This window comes from Canis lupus, chromosome 23, assembly GCF_003254725.2.
Source record: "Canis lupus dingo isolate Sandy chromosome 23, ASM325472v2, whole genome shotgun sequence".
Taxonomy (NCBI): domain Eukaryota; kingdom Metazoa; phylum Chordata; class Mammalia; order Carnivora; family Canidae; genus Canis; species Canis lupus.
Window position 1 is genome coordinate 7,219,026 of NC_064265.1, and position 16,537 is coordinate 7,235,562.

The window sequence follows — 16,537 nt, forward strand, 5'->3', positions numbered from 1 at the left end:
AATTAATAATTTCTTAGTATCAAATATCTAATGAGAGTTCAAAAATTTGAGAACACTTGCAAAGCTGATACTTATATTTAAGAATTAATATCCAGTTCTATTTAAGAATAAGTAAGGTCAGTTATTTGACCCTTCCTTGGTCGGCTTTGGAAATTTATGGGAAATGTGTTATTTAGCTACCAAGTTACTGAAACATAGTGGCTAATATTTGCTCTAATGCTTTGTTTAAAACTTAGAAGTTATTTTATCATGAGCTACTTATGTAGCTCTAATTTTGGTCAGTGTATTATGAATGCAGTATAGAATTTTGAATCTCTAAGAATCTCATTCATTATCATGGAACCTACGCCAGTATGTTGTGATCAGTAGGATGTCACTTAATTTAGAACATTTACTTTCTTATTTGGAAGATTTTTTAATTATAAGTTTTTCTGAAAATTGCTTTAACAATTTCATTTAGATTGCTGGTTTCAGATGAATGAGGCATTTCCATTTCTTGTTACAAAGATATTTTTCAGGTCTTAGCCCAAATAACTTTGAGTATTTTTTTATCATAGGGAACTCTTGACATTGTTTCTTTTTCTGGATAGTTGTCTATTTGAATGACTTTTGCTAATTGAATCCCTGATGTTAATTTTGTCATGGGGGGAAAAACTGGGGACATTATATTGGGGAGAGGCATGTGATTAGCTTGAAATAAATTTTGCTATATACTAATCTTTGCTATTTAGTTACATATAGCAAAATAAATTTTCTAAATACTCACCATACTAGTTTTGCCTTGCATGAAAACATTCTAATAAATGAACTAATTTTGTTTGATAAATGTATTTAATTGGTACTTGGTTTTTGTTCTTAACAGTTTTAACAGTTTAGCTTTTTGTTCCTTTTCTTTATGATGTTTCTTTGTTTTTCTTAGAATGCATCCATCCAAGCCACGAAATCTGACAGTGTTAATGGAAGTGAACCACCAACTCCTCAGGTCTGTTACTAATGTTATTTTAGAAAATAGCAAGTCATTTCAGAGTGTTGGTCCATCTATATTATTAGCATCTGACTTTCTGTTGGAACAATAATGTCCATAGATTTGATAAAATATGTATGGAAACCTAGGTTTGTTGATGCTTTCTTGGAAACAGTTTTAAATGAAAATGTTTCATGTATACACACCAGTCATGTAATATGCCATTGTTACTCATTTAAGAAATTAATGGCAGTGAAGAGAAAACTTTTTGAAAAAAAGGAATCTGACTTTATAGTTTAAAAGATTATGGACACTTTATATTGAAAGACATTGAGTTACATAATTTAGAAAGTGGGGATATGGAGCATATGGAATTTCTTTTAAAGTTTGCTCTAATGCGAGTATTTTACTAGAAAACTTTGATTTAAAAAAGTCATTTGGGGAGTGTGCAGCTCAAGTGACATTCTTTTGACTCTTTCCAAAAAAGAAAGAAAAAAATTCATTAAGAATATCATAATGGCAGCAGTGTCTGAGATGAACATTTGTTTAGGCTTTAGTGATGATGTTATCATTAATCTGGCTATTCTCAGCAGTCTCTGATTAGGACAAAAACATTTATAATCTGTGGACCTGGATCATGTATGGAGACAATTTATGAGCTATATGATATATGAATTAAATTATTTAGACTAAACATTCTAAAGTATTGTCTGGCAAATGTACAGATTATAGCTTCCAAAATTCTATGAACAGATTCGGTGGACTGAGGATCTCATTCCTTTGGTGGGGGCTGGTCAGGTGCTGGGCATAGTCCAAGTCCCTGAGCTTATTGACTCTGGCTTTGCCCAGTTTCCCTAGGTAATTCCAAGTCCTCTACAAATACATCATTTTTTATAAGCTCCATGAAGTAGGGGTAAAATATTTGGATGTACCACTCTACATGGTACTGGGCAGATCCAGTGATCTTTAATGAGTATTATTAAAAATATTATTTAGAATGATTATTTTCCCTTTACAGAACAGTTCAAAAAGACTATAAATACTGTTATGAATACAAAAACTGAATGATAATCAGCTTTATAACACATTCAGAAGAAATTTAAGTTTTCAATAAGGTGAAGAATGAGCATGGATAAAGTTCAGGAAGTAAGCCCATTGAAAATACAACTGTTTTTCTAAAAATGAATAAGGTACCGGGGATCCCTGGGTTGCTCAGCAGTTTGGCGCCTGCCTTTGGCCCAGGGTGTGATCCTGGAGTCCCGGGATCGAGTCCCGCATCAGGCTCTTGGCATGGAGCCTGCTTATCCCTCTGCCTGTGTCTCTGCCTCTCTCTCTCTATGTCTTTCATGAATAAATAAATAAAACCTTTAAAAAAATAATAAGGTACCTATTATTAACTATGTATCAGGCATTGTTAAACATTTTGCATATATGATCTCATTTAATTCTTATCACAAGGAGATGCCTTTACTCAGTCTGTTTATTTTTAAACATATCTCTGAAAGTTGGTTGTTGGCTGTTATTAGCTAATTGGGAATAATGTATATTCTTGAAGGGGGTGGAATGCTTAGTATGATTGGGCATCTTAACATCAGGAGGAAACCATGGGGTGACACCAAGGTAGGAGAAGAGATGGTACAATGCAAGCCCAAGAGTTTGTAAACACAGCTGCCTGTGATTGCCTTATTACTGGGTCAGATATTCTACATAAATCAATTGGTTTTGGCATACAATATAACAAACAATTTTCTCCTTTTTTCTTTTCAACACAGTATATTATGAAAATTTTCAAACATACAGAGAAATAGAACTTTAAAGTGAGCATGTATATACCTACTGCCCAGAGTATATCATCGATACTTTACTATATACTTGCTTTATCACAAATCTGTCCATGTATACATTATTCTATCTGCCCCTCAATCTATTTTACTTTTTTGATGCTTTTCAGAGTAAGTTGCAGGCCATAGTATCCTTCCTTGTAATATTTTAGCATGTATATCATTAACCAGAGTTCAATATTAGTATTTAAGTATTAATGCTGTAATTACTTTAAGGAAAGAGGAAGGTTAATACCACATCTGATAATTAATTCTCAAGTTAAAAATACAAGTTAAATCAAAATTTAAAGGACCTTGATATGGAACTGACTAGTTTCAGTGGTTTAATTAGTTGTGTAATTACGTATATATCTATTATGCACACAGCTTAGATGTTGGATAGTAATGAATCATGATGAAAATTTACTTTAGTTAATTTATCTGATTAAAAGGTAGTTACCTGGGATCCCTGGGTGGCACAGCGATTTGGCGCCTGCCTTTGGCCCAGGGCGTGATCCTGGAGATCCAGGATCGAATCCCACGTCGGGCTCCCGGTGCATGGAGCCTGCTTCTCCCTCTGCCTGTGTCTCTGCCTCTCTCTCTCTCTCTCTGTGACTATCATAAATAAATAAAAATTAAAAAAAAAAAGGTAGTTACCTCCCTAGAATTTTTTTTTAGATTGAAGTATAACTGACATACAATATCTAATTAATTTCATACGAGGTATAAATCATAGTGATTTGATATTTTTATACATTAGGAAATGGTCCCCATGATTAGTCTAGTTACCAGAATCCATCACCATACAAAATATTACTGACTGTGTTCCCTGTGCTGTACATTACATCCTCCTCACTTCTTTCTTTTATAACTGGAAGTTTGTACCTATTCTCTTTACATATTTTGCCTTCTTCCCCAGACCCCTCCACTCTCTGGTAAGCAATAGTTTGTTTCTTGTGTCTTTGAATCTATATTGTTTTTATTATATTATATATATATATATATTTTTAAAGATTTTTATTTATTTATTCATGAGAGACAGAGAGAGAGAGAGAGAGGTAGAGACACAGGCAGAGGGAGAAGCAGGCTCCCTCCTGGGAGCCTGACGTAGGACTGGATCCCAGGTCTCCAGGATCACGCCCTGGGCTGAAGGCAGGCAAAACAGCCGAGCCACTCAGGGATCCCCTGTTTTATTTTTTTTTAGATTCTACATATAAGTGAAATCATATGGCATTTGTCTTTATCTGACTTCTCTCATTTAGCATAATACCCTCTAGGTCCTCTAGGTCACAGATGGCAAAATTTCATTCTTTTTACATGGCTAAGTAATATTTTTATGTATTTGTTTCTATTATATAGCATATATATATATATTATATATATATATATCTCACCTCTTCTTTATATAATATATATATCTCACCTCTTCTTTATCCAGTCATCTGTTGAAGGGCATTTAGACATTCCTTCTTTATCTTGACTAGTATAAATAATGCTGCAGGAAACTTAAGGGTACATATATATATCTTTGAGTTGGTGTTTTTGTTTTTTTTGTTTCAGATAAATACCTAGAAGTGGAATTGCTGGATTGTATGGTAGTTCTATTTTTAATTTTTTGATGAACCTCCATACTGTTTTCCATAGTGACTGTGCCAGTTTATATTCCTACTAACAGTGCACCAGGATTCCCTTTTTTCTACATCCTTAACCAACATTTGCTACTTTTTGTCTTTTTGATAATAGCCAATCTGACCACTGTGAGGTGTTATCTCATTGCAGTTTTGGTTTGCATTTTCCTGATGATTAATGATGTTGAGTATCTTTTCAGGTGCCCGTTGGCTGTCTGCATGTCTTCTTTGAAAAAATGTCTATTCAAGTCCTCTGCCCATTTAAAAAAATTTTTTGATATTGTATAAGTTCTTTATATATTTTGTTCTTATATATTTTTATATATTTTGGATATTAATCCCTTATCGAATGCATGATTTGCAAATATCTTTTCCAATGCAGTAGATTGCCTTCTCGTTTGGTTGATGGTTTCCTTCACTGTGCAAAAGCTTTTTAGTTTGATGTAATCCCATTTGTTTATTTTAGTTTTTGTTACCCTTGCCTGAGGATACTGATTCAAAAAAAAAAAAAATACTAAGACTGATGTCAAAGAGCTTACTGCGTACCTTTTCTTCTAGGTGTTGTGTATTCTTTTTTGAGGTAAATTTTATGTAAAATGAAATATACAAACCTCGTGTGCATTAACTGAGTTTTAACAAATGTATATGCTAAACCCATATGCTAAACCCATACAGAGGTTTTAGAACATTATCAACACCCTAGAAAGTTCCTTTGTGGTTCTTCTCCCTCCTAGAGGCAATCTCTTAAATTTTTTTCCACCATACCATGGATTAGGTTTGCTTGTTTTAGAACTTTATATAAGTAGCCTCATATATGTATAGCATGTACTCTTGTAGAAAGCTTCTTTCAGTCATGATAGTATTTTTGAGATTTCATCCATGTTGTTGTAGTTATCAGTAGTTCCCCTTTATTCTTTGTAGGGTTCCTTTGAATAGATATTACATGGTTTATTTACCTTTAATGGACACTTGGGCTGTTTCCAGTTTTTAACTATTATGAATAGAGCTACTATAAACGTTATTGTAGAAATCTTTGTCAATGTGTGTTTTCATTTCTTCCTTTTTGACCATTATAGATTGTGTAATAATACTTTTTGATGATTTCTAGAATAACATATACTGTGTGTATATATATAAAATGATGTGTTTGATACATATCATTTTAACCAAAACATTGAATGCTTAAATATCTCTTATTAGATCATCATTATCATACTGACAGATTAAGATATAACTTAACAAATGTGTATTAAGTACTTGCTTTGTGGAAAGCATTGTGACAAGGAACCAGAGATAGGAAATAAGGATTATTTTCTAAATGAGCATAAAGTCTAGCGTGAGGGTGTGTGTGTGTAGCAGATATAATGACAGGAAAACTTACTTAGTGCTTACTGCTTATAGCACATTATTTAAAATATTTTAAATGTGCTCACTCATTTAATTCTTATAACAATCCTACTCTTTTACAAATGAGAAAATTGAAACACAGAGGCCTTAAAAACTACAAACTACTAAGTGGTAAAGCTGGGATTCAAATCAGGGAATTTGGTTCAGAGTCTGTGTTTTTAATCATTGTCCTGTGATGTCACGATAGTTATTCTGGGGCTTAAACAACTCAGGTGTTAAACCAGCATGTTGGTAACTAATGGTGAGTCCGAATGCAAGAAGTGCTCCAGTAATGGTTCTGGTAAAAGCTGAGGCCATTAAGGTTATTTCTGATGAGTGAGATCTGAGGTTTCCTAGAAGAGCTGGCATTTGACCTGAACTTTGAAGGATGTCTGGATTTTCCTATGTAGGGAAATTATGGGCAGTGGTACAGAGGCACACAGTGATGCATTTGTTTCAGGGCAGGAAGTTGCCTGTTATGACTCAAGTTTTTGGTACACAGAGGAGTGAATTTACAGAGAAAAGGGTCTTGGGAAGTGGGAATCTTGAATATAAGCTAAAGATTTTGAACTTTATATTAAATGGGGAATCCAGTTTCAGAATTGGAATGAGATGGTCTGGATGATGTTTTAGACAGACAATTGTGTGGTGACAGTGCAATAGGGCAGATTGGGGTAAGAGATTAGAGGCCAGGGAATACAAGGCTGCTAAGGTATCCAGCTGATGGAGGATGAGAGTCGGAACAATAGTGTTAGGGGAATACATAGGATGGGTTGAAAACAGGCTCTAATGGGGGAGACAGGAAGGAATTAAAGGTAACTCTTGTGTGTGTATGGATTTCTCCTTCTCTAATCCCCTTCAGTTTTTTTTTTTTTTTTTAATGAACTGTAAATCTGCGAATGTCTTTTGTATCAGAAACCTGACAGCAGTTGTCATCAGTGGGAGTTCAGTTTTTCACATATCAGAAGGCCTGAGGATTAAGGGTCCTTCTTCCTTTAGCATCTTGTCCCTGCCACATCCTTGCCACTGCCTTTCACTCTCACAATTAATTACAAGTTGGCCTTCAAGAATTGCATCTTCATTCTGGACAGGAGGAAAGACTGAAGGGGACAAAAGGCATATTCCTATTTGTAAAGAAAATAATACCTGTCCTAGAAGGTTCTTTTTTTTAATTTTTATTTATTTATGATAGTCATACAGAGAGAGAGAGAGGCAGAGACACAGGCAGAGGGAGAAGCAGGCTCCATGCACCAGGAGCCCGATGTGGGACCCGATCCCGGGTTTCCAGGATCGCGCCCTGGGCCAAAGGCAGGCGCCAAACCGCTGCGCCACCCAGGGATCCCCTAGAAGGTTCTGTTTTATAGATTTCCACTTAGTGTAAATTGTACAATAGTGTACATTATTGGCCAAACTTAGTCACATGGCCCCCTCCTAGATGAAACAGAGTCTGGGAAAAGCTAATTTAATAAACTAATTGAATAAAACAAAAAACTTAAAAAAAAAAAAAAAGCTAGGGGCGCCTAGCTGGCTCAGTCGTTGGAGCATGTGACTCTTGATCTCAGAGTTGTGAGTTCAAGCCCATGTTGCTTGTAGAGAGTACCTAAAGATAACAAAAGCTTAAAAAACCATTCCTTTAATTGAAATATATCACAATATAATATATACTGAAAAGTATGATATATGCATTATACAATTTTCTGAATTTTTACAAACCAGTTAAATACACCTTTGTAATCAACATTCCAAGTAACAGAAATTACTAGTATCCCACAAGGCCTTGTGCTCCTTTCCATTCCTCTCTTTTTCCCTAGGGTAATTACTGTTCTGACATTTAGGTTAATTTTGCCTATTTTTCTTTTATGATTTTATTTATTTATTCATGAGAGACACACAGAGAGGGAAAGAGGCAGAGACGAGACACAGGCAGAGGGAGAAGCAGGCTCCATGCAGGGAGCCCGATGTGGGACTCGATCTCGGGACTCCAGGATCATGCCCTGGGCCGAAGGCAGGCGCTTAAACCGCTGAGCCCCCAGAGATCCCCTAATTTTGCCCGTTTTGAACTTTATGTCAATGGAATAAAAGTGGGTACTCTTGTGTCTGTCTTCTTTTGCTCAGTACTCTGTGAGAGTCCTCTGTATTGTGGTGGTTGCAAATCATTCTCATTGCTGTCTGGTATTCCATTGGTGAACAGACTGCAGTTATCCATTCGGTGATTCATCAGCATCAACAGTAGCTTCAAGTTTGGGACTATATTGAATAAGGTTGCTATAAACTTTCTAGTGTTTGTCTTTTGTTGAACATACAAAAGACATATTTCTATTGAGTATATACTTAGTAGTGAAATTGCTGACTCAGATTGTGTACATGTGTTTAGTTTTAGTAAATACTGACAAATAGTTTTCCAAAGTGGACTGCTCCACATCCTTATCGGTACTTGGTATTTTCTGTAGTTTTAATTTTAGCCATTTCTGGTGGATGTGAGGTGGTATCTCCTGTGACTTTAATTTATATTTGGGAAGGTGAATGTTTTTACCTGGGTGTATTGTTATTCTGAACAAAACTGGGGTCCAGTGGAAAAAAAGAAAGAGTAGATATCAGGTGGTAGCCAGTATATATTATTTACCTTAAGCCGGTCATACTTCGGAATACTGTATATGTTTTGATTTATTACTCCTCACAACTACCCCATGAAGTGAGTGTCGTTGTTATCCTCATTTTACATATGAGGAAACAGAGGTATAGAAGGTTAAGTAATTTGCCCAAGGTGTTATTGCCAGTAAGTAGTAGAGCTAAGACTTGTCCCAAGACGTGTGGTTTCATAACCTGTGCTTTTAGCTACTGTATCATATAATCAGAAGAGTCTGCTACATAAGCTTGTGTATGATATTCTTATTTGTAAGTTTGTCTTTTTAGTCTCCTTTCTCTGTTAATAATAATTGTTAGTTTATGAGGTATTTGCTACATTTTAAGCACTTTGTATGTATTAACTCATTAGTCCTTGTGGCATCTATATAAGGTGGCTGGTATGATTATCATCATCATATAATTATTTTTATCATTCCCGTTTTGCAGAGGGAGAAATAAGACTAGTGAAGCTACTTGGTCAAGGTCACGTAGAGCATAGTGGTAGAGCACCCTTACTCGACAGTCCACAGGCCGAATCACTACACTCAAACTGTTACTTCCAAATATAGCAGAGGTGGCAGTTAGTAAGTTTATCAGCTCTGCAAATACATGTCTTTGACATTGTTTATTAGCTTCTGGCTGACCCTAAAACAACTATTTCTAGTGTTATTCAAACTTGTTTTACCTGTGTGTCCAAGGGCAACTTACTCTCTGTGTGAAGTGAAAAGCACTTTCTGCATAGGTTAGAAGTGACTGGTAATGGAATTCAGTAAAGCATTTCTTAAAAGTTTTTGAGCGTGAAGGTCTCTCCTCTCCCTCAAGACTTTCTTCATCCCCTCCCTCCAGTATACAGGTAAAACTTACACGTTATGAAAAAAAACTAGAAAGTACAAAAATATATAAAAATGAAAATAAAAACCACCTAAAATTTTACCATGCAGAACCACTCACTGTTAACTTTTGATGTTTCTTTTTAATGACCTGATTCTAAGGGGGTGTGTGTGTGTGTGTGTGTATAAATAAATATGTTCAGACATATGTATACATATCACCCTATGTGTGTATATATATATAATATATATATGTAAATTGAAAAGTAGATATAATTGCTTTAAATCAAAATGAGTTGACAATATGTATATTGTTTTCTAACTTGTTTTTTTCTATTTAATAGTATGTCTTGAACCTCCCTTCATATAGTATAGTTTACATAATGTATCCTCTACTGGGGTACATTTGGGTTGTTTCTGGTTATTTTTTTAAAAGATTTTATTTATCTATTCATGAGAGGCAGAGACACAGGCAGAGGCAGTCCCATGTGGGACTCCCAGGACCTGGGGATCACCACCTGAGCCAAAGGCTCAACCACTGAGCCACCCAGGTGCTCCTGGTTGTTTTCAGTTTTGACTATTACAAACAACCTGTGATAAATCTCTGTGTATATGAAGGAGCTGGAGCATGTTATCCCCTCTTACTTACTCCCACCTTGCCTAATACTATTACTGAATCTCTAGAATCCATAAGTAAAGTATTCCTGGTTTGAATAAGAGAATCTTTTTGCTTTCCTGTAATATTGCCCACACATGACCTCAATCTCCCCTGAGTATTCATTCCTGGCATTGCTGAGATGTTGCAGGTGACCCTGTGGCACTAATGAGAATGAGTTTGTAGGAAACACCTGTTAAATACTGACTGCTGTCACCTGAACAAAATAACGCAGTTTAAAGCAGCTTATTTACATTATTTTTCATTGTTACTATTCAAATGAACGTGTTATTCTAATTAAGGTAACAGCTCTTATTACTGTTTCTTTTTTTTTTTTTTCTTATTACTGTTTCTGACATCAGACTTGTTGATCTGTGCAGAGGGATTCTAGCTTAGACTTTTCGATTGTTGTGTATGATTTTTTTTTTTAATTTTTTTTTTTTTTTTTTTTTTATTTATGATAGTCACAGAGAGAGAGAGAGGCGCAGAGACACAGGCAGAGGGAGAAGCAGGCTCCATGCACCGGGAGCCCGATGTGGGATTCGATCCCGGGTCTCCAGGATCGCGCCCTGGGCCAAAGGCAGGCGCCAAACCGCTGCGCCACCCAGGGATCCCCTGTGTATGATTTTTTAATGCATATTTTTATTTCCAGTAGACAGAATGGTAATTAGAGCAGAGCTGGATATCACTAGTCAACTCTGCCTGGCATTCTCTTACTGAACAAAGTGGGCTCACAAATCATTACCCTTACCCTTCTCCCATTCCCCTCTTTTGTTGAATAGAGTGATGAAGAATTTAGTACCTGCATACACACTCAAGGTAAAGCTCACTTGACTTGAGCCACACATTTCACACTTTATAATATATACCCCCACTTTAGGCATTAGGTATATACTGGTGATACAGATACCATGGCTTCCAAGGATCTTACGGTTGTGGAGATGAATCCTCACAGGTATGCTGAGAAAACATGACATCCTTCTTTTTTATAGATGTACAAACTGAAGGGAATTGACCTAGTGAAGCTGTTGCACTGCTTGGTGACGGACCTGGGACCTATACCTGAAACCTCTGACTTGAGGTCCAGTGCTTTTTCAGAAATAAACAAGTGTCTCTTGTTTTGCAGAAAACAATGTATTGGGCAACCCGGGTGGCTCAGCGGGTTAGTGCCTGCCTTCAACCCAGGGCATGATCCTGGAGATCCGGGATCGAGTCCCACATCGGGCTTCCTGCATGGAGCCAGCTTCTCCCTCTGCCTGTGTCTCTGCCTTTCTCTCTCTCTCTCTCTCTCTCTCTCTCTCTCATTCTGACTATCATAAATAAATAAATAAATAAATAAATAAATAAATAAATAAATAAATGTGTGATGGAAATAAATAAATAAATAAAATCTAAAATTAAAACAATGTATTATGTAAAATATCAGGAATGTAAATTTAATTTGTTAAGAGCTTTTAATAGATTATTGATGGTGATGGGGAATCCTGGAAGTCTAAATGTGCATTTTAATTACATATTTTGTTGGGTTTTGGTTGCAGTCAGGTGACACACAGTCTTTTGCACAGAAGCTCCAGCTCCGGGTGCCTTCCATGGAATCTTTGTTTCGAAGTCCACTAAAGGAATCTCTCTTCCGATCTTCTTCTAAAGAGTCTTTGGTACGAACGTCTTCCAGAGAGTCCCTGAATCGATTTGACCTAGACTCCTCTGTGGCCACCTTTGATCCATCCTCTGATATGGAGAGTGAGCCCGAAGATTCACTCCCTCATTTAGACAGTCTCAGCAAAGAACAGTTGATTCACTGGTTGCGAAGAATGGAACGAAGATTGAATAGCTACAAAGGAAAATGTTCTGAGGTAGGAGCATGACTTTTTTGCCTATATGAAAAGTTTTCCCCTTATTCTCTGATTCATGTTACTGTATGGGTTTTACTCATCGATGCCTAAACTGTCAATTCCCTAGATACGCTGATCACTAAGGGAGGGTAGTCTATGGCATTATCTAGTTAAAGATTTTCTGGTGAACAGAAGCCCTTTGGCAAGACATTTAGTAAAATTTTTGGGAAGATCATTGTCTATAGCTTTCTGGTTTGCACGTTTTGTGCCCTCCTTTTTTTCCCCATCCCCTCTCTCCAATGTTGCTTAGACACTCAGTACAAAGTGCATCATCTTTGTTCCTCACATCCTCTCCCTTGTTCATCTTCTAAGTGCTGTAGGTCCAAAATGACCTTTTCTGCCAACCAGATTTCCATCACTACTGACTCCAATTATGTTTTAGGTAGTCTGATTTTCTGACTCATTGGGTTCACTCTCATTATACCTACATTTAAACTTTGCCTCAAATGAATCTTTAACTGCTAAACCTCTTGAGGATGATGCTGTCTGTGTAGTCTAAGAGAGGAAGTAGTCCCGCCTCATCTCTCTTTTCTGTTCTTCCCTTCGGGCTGAATTGTATTAGTTCCCCTGTGTAGTTAAACCAGTTCTTCTTCTGGAAAGCCTTTCTGGAGGGAGTTGCACATGGATTTTTTTTTAAGACAATGCATAATGTTTTATTGTCTTAATAATTTGTGAGTCAGCATTGCTGTTAACTTTTAATAAGTAATAAAATTCAAAGTTCATGTATAAAGTTAGCCATAACTTCTATATCCAATTATGGCTATAGTCTGTGTAGTTTTACCCTGTAGCCAAAAATAACAGAAACCCCTAAATGAAACATACAAAATATCTTTTTAAAACTATAGAGTACTGACAAAATTGGAAGGAATTATTACACTAAAATCTGTCAGTTGGCTGGAATTTTAGAGATATAAACAGAGCATTAAAGCCGTCTACCTCAGGATGCCTGGGTGGTTTAGTTGGTTAGGTCCCGATCTTTGGCTCAGATCATGATCTCAGGGTCCTGGGATAGAGCCTTGTTTGGGTCTTCCTGCTCCGAGTGAAGTCGGTTTCTCCCTCACCCTCTGCCCCAAGTTCCACTTGTGCATGCTCTCTCTTTCTCTCTCTTAAATAGATAAATAAACTCTTTAGAAAAAAAAATCCATCTATCTCATGAAGTACTTATGGAATCAGGTAACTTTTTCCTTTAAATTTATTTTTCGTTTTTTAAAAAAGATTTATTTGAGAGAAAGTTGGGGTGGGGGAAAGGGAGAGGGAAAGAATCTCAAGCAGACTACCTGCTGAGCACAGAGCCAGCAGGGCTTAATCTCACAACCCTAAGATCATGACCTGAGCCAAAATCAGAAGTTGGACGCTTAAATGACTAAGCCACCCAGGTTATCCCATTTATTTTCTATTTCTATCCAAGTTAATCATGGTCCTGAATTTGTTGTTTAGATTTATGTCATTTTACTAACTTACCCATGGCTTTCAAGTTTGAAGCTGGGGCAGCAGTATAATTAGTGTTTAAGTGTGTAAGACACTGTGCATTTTATGTTTATAGTGCCATTGAATTTTACATTGTCTCTGTGAAGTAGATATTAATTAGCTCTGTTGAGTAGAATAGGAATTAGAGACTCTTAGAGACTTAATCATAGATCTAAAGTAATGTGCTTAAAGTCACACAGGTAGCGCTTGACAAACTGTGGATTTGATTTTAGGTCTTTCTGGTTGTTTCCACTCTTCTGTGGCACCCCAAGTTGAGTCATGCAGCTGATTAGGGATGAAAAGAGCACATTATAGTCTTTGTCAACCTACCCTGCACTGTAGGTAACCAGGATAAAATAGTGCTGTGAGTGACATCTAATTGTTGGTTACTCTGCCACTTCTTCTACTCCGCAGTTTTTGAGTACCATTTTCTTATCTGGCAATAAGAATGCCTATCGTAAGGTAATAAGAGGAGGATTGTGGTCTTTGGCAGAATTTTTTTCTTTATTGCTAGACTCACCTTCCATTGCTGCCTGCCTCTCAACTCAAGACATCAGTAGATGTGTTTAGAGGCACACAGCAACCTTCCAAGGAGAATGGCGAGGCTCAGAATAAGGGAGTACTTCCTCCTAAAGCTGTAGCTTATGTCTTCAGAGTCCTCTTGGGCTTCTCAAGTAGGGTCCAAATAATTCATTGGAGCCATGCGCTTATTTTTCTTTTTCTTTTTTTTTTTAAGGTTTTATTTATTTATTTATTTATTCAGAGAGCGCGAGAGAGAGGCAGAGACAGGCAGAGGGAGAAGCAGGCTCCGTGCAGGAAGCCCGACATGGGACTCGATCCCGGGTCTCCAGGATCACACCCTGGGCTGCAGGCGGCACTAAACCGCTGCACCACTGGGGCTGCTCCATGCGCTTATTTTTCATATGAATAATGCTATATAATTAATAAGTTTAAATATTTGTTAATCCATAATTTCATCAGGCTGTGCTAGAATGTTTAAATATTCTATTTAATTAGGTTAGTTAAACATTCCTTTAGGACCAGAATTACCAGTTTTTATCTGTTAGTTATAAGTTCCTTTCCTCAGATTTTTACCCAGACCTTTAGAGATGAATGTTATGGTCTATAATAGCCCAAATAAAAAAATCACCTGATGAGCTTGATAAATAAACATGTGTCTGTCCCTCCTTCCCCGAGGTCACATTCAGTTAGTTTGAAGTGGGACCCCAAAATTTGTCTAACTAGCAAGCTCTTAGGGAATGCTATTGCTGTTGGTACAGGTCTATGACTACAGTTTGAGTTGAGTAGTTTCTTGCCTTTAGGCAAGTTGGCTCTAATCTCTACCCCATTCATAATTAAATACTGAAATTAAAAAAATTATTTATTTATTTGAGAAAGCAGGCAAATTATTTATCTGGGGCCGCAAAGGGAGAGGGAGAGAGAGACTCTCAAGCCAACTCCTGGCCGAGCATGGATCCCAACAGAGGACTCGATCTTACCACCCTGAGAACATGACCTGAGCCAAAATCAGGAGTCAGATGCTCAATTGACTGAGCCCCCCAGGTGCCCCTAAGTATTGAAATTTAAAGATGTATGTGTCTGAGGTGAACTCAAGTACAGATTTAATATCTTTATTTATAGAGTCAAGTTACATTTTATTTTTCAGAAACATATTCTTAAGTTTTTTTGACTGTGTATGCATCTGACTAGGTTGAATTATCTATAAAAGGATTATTCTGATTTGTGTATTTTTTGACTTTCATAAAGATATTTTAGTAGAGTCTGGAATAATTTATATAGGAATGACTGATGTTATTGGTGACTTTGTCTTTATTTTAGTTTGTTACAGCTTATCAGACTCTTCAGAGAGAGAAGAAAAAGCTACAAGTAAGTGATATATATTTTGGCTGTGATACTGATTCATACATATTTTTAAAATTAGTGTCTTATAGTATGATAGTTCTGACCCTCACTTTTAATAATTCTCCATGTGATCCAGGCATTTAACCTATTTTACTACCTGGGGTTTTAAATAGAGTGTGTGAGAAATTCCATAGATTTTATCTCTGGTAGGGATGGGCTTTTTTTGAGTTTTGGAGCCCTGCAGTGTTTAAGAGGTCTGGATTTAAGACATGTTTGCCTCTTTCAAACTTGCTTTCTGGTGTCTCAGTCTGTGGGTTGCATCTTTGTTTTAGTGATAGAGACATACAACCTTCTAAACTTTCCCTTCTATTTTTTTTTAAAGATTTATTTATTTATTTATGATAGACATAGAGAGAGAGGCAAAGACACAGGAGGAGGGAGAAGCAGGCTCCATGCTGGGAGCCCAACGTGGGACTTGATCCTGGGACTCCAGGATTGTGCCCTGGGCCAAAGGCAGGCGCTAAACCGCTAAGCCACCCAGGGATCCCCTCCCTTCTATTTTTGAAATACCTGCAGACATCTCTGCTCCTTATCATTCTACCAGGGTCCGAACACAAGCATCCTCTCTCTTTTTTCCTGAGGCTGCTGCTTGTAAAGCTCTTGGTCATGTATGTGGAAAGAAAGGAAGCCATTGAGCTCTTCTGGGTATCCCACCTCAGCCCCACTGTGTCACCCTGTTCCGTGGCTAGACATTTCCCACCAGGTATTTCAGGTGATAATTCACAGGTCAGAGCTAAGGGGAAGTATCCACTCCACTTCAAACACTGCCATCAGTTTGCTATGATATGTAAATATTATCATTTGGAATCATGCATTACTAATTTCTGCTTCTGTCCTGTCTTGAGAAGGAGAATAGTGGCTTATATTGTGAGGGGATAGCATTCTGTATCTCTGCTGTATGACTTATTCCTAAACATTTTAAAATCTTTTAATGATAAAATACATAGAAAATCATACACAAAAAAATATAGTCTTATTTCTTTCAGTAAAAGTTATTTAAAACAGTTTAGCATTTTGTCCCATCTAAAGACACTAATTGAATAACCAAAAAGTTATTTGTAAAGTAACTTGGTAAAATTAATTTCCTGATGTACATTATTTTAATATATTTAATCTGCCATAAATAATAATTTCCAATAAGTACAACATTAAATTTTCTGGCTTTGGTCTGGAGTACAATCAATTGGTTCAGAATGGTAACAGTAGTTTTTATTGCTGATTCAGTGTTCTCATTATCCATTAACAAGTATAAAAATTAGGTTATTACAATTAGAGTTTTTAGTTTGTTTGACAATGTTTTCTTAAACATGGGGTCTTTTGAAATGGAGGTTAGCTCTTATTTATTCC

At 36.7% G+C, this 16,537-nt stretch overlaps 1 protein-coding gene across 7 annotated transcripts in view; it reads left to right on the forward strand.

The window, feature by feature from the left end:
* The window catches only part of GOLGA4 (golgin A4), a 130,225-nt gene that overhangs the window by 36,691 nt on the left and 76,997 nt on the right, over positions 1 to 16,537 (forward strand). For 6 of the 7 annotated variants that reach the window (XM_049099726.1, XM_025461323.3, XM_025461322.3 and 3 more), the window contains 3 exons: positions 920 to 982; positions 11,447 to 11,761; positions 15,107 to 15,154. In XM_049099726.1, the coding sequence (XP_048955683.1) occupies positions 920 to 982; positions 11,447 to 11,761; positions 15,107 to 15,154 (426 nt within the window). Of the gene's footprint in view, positions 1 to 919; positions 983 to 11,446; positions 11,762 to 15,106; positions 15,155 to 16,537 lie in introns of those variants that run through there. The other variant, XM_025461328.3, reaches the window with a different exon arrangement.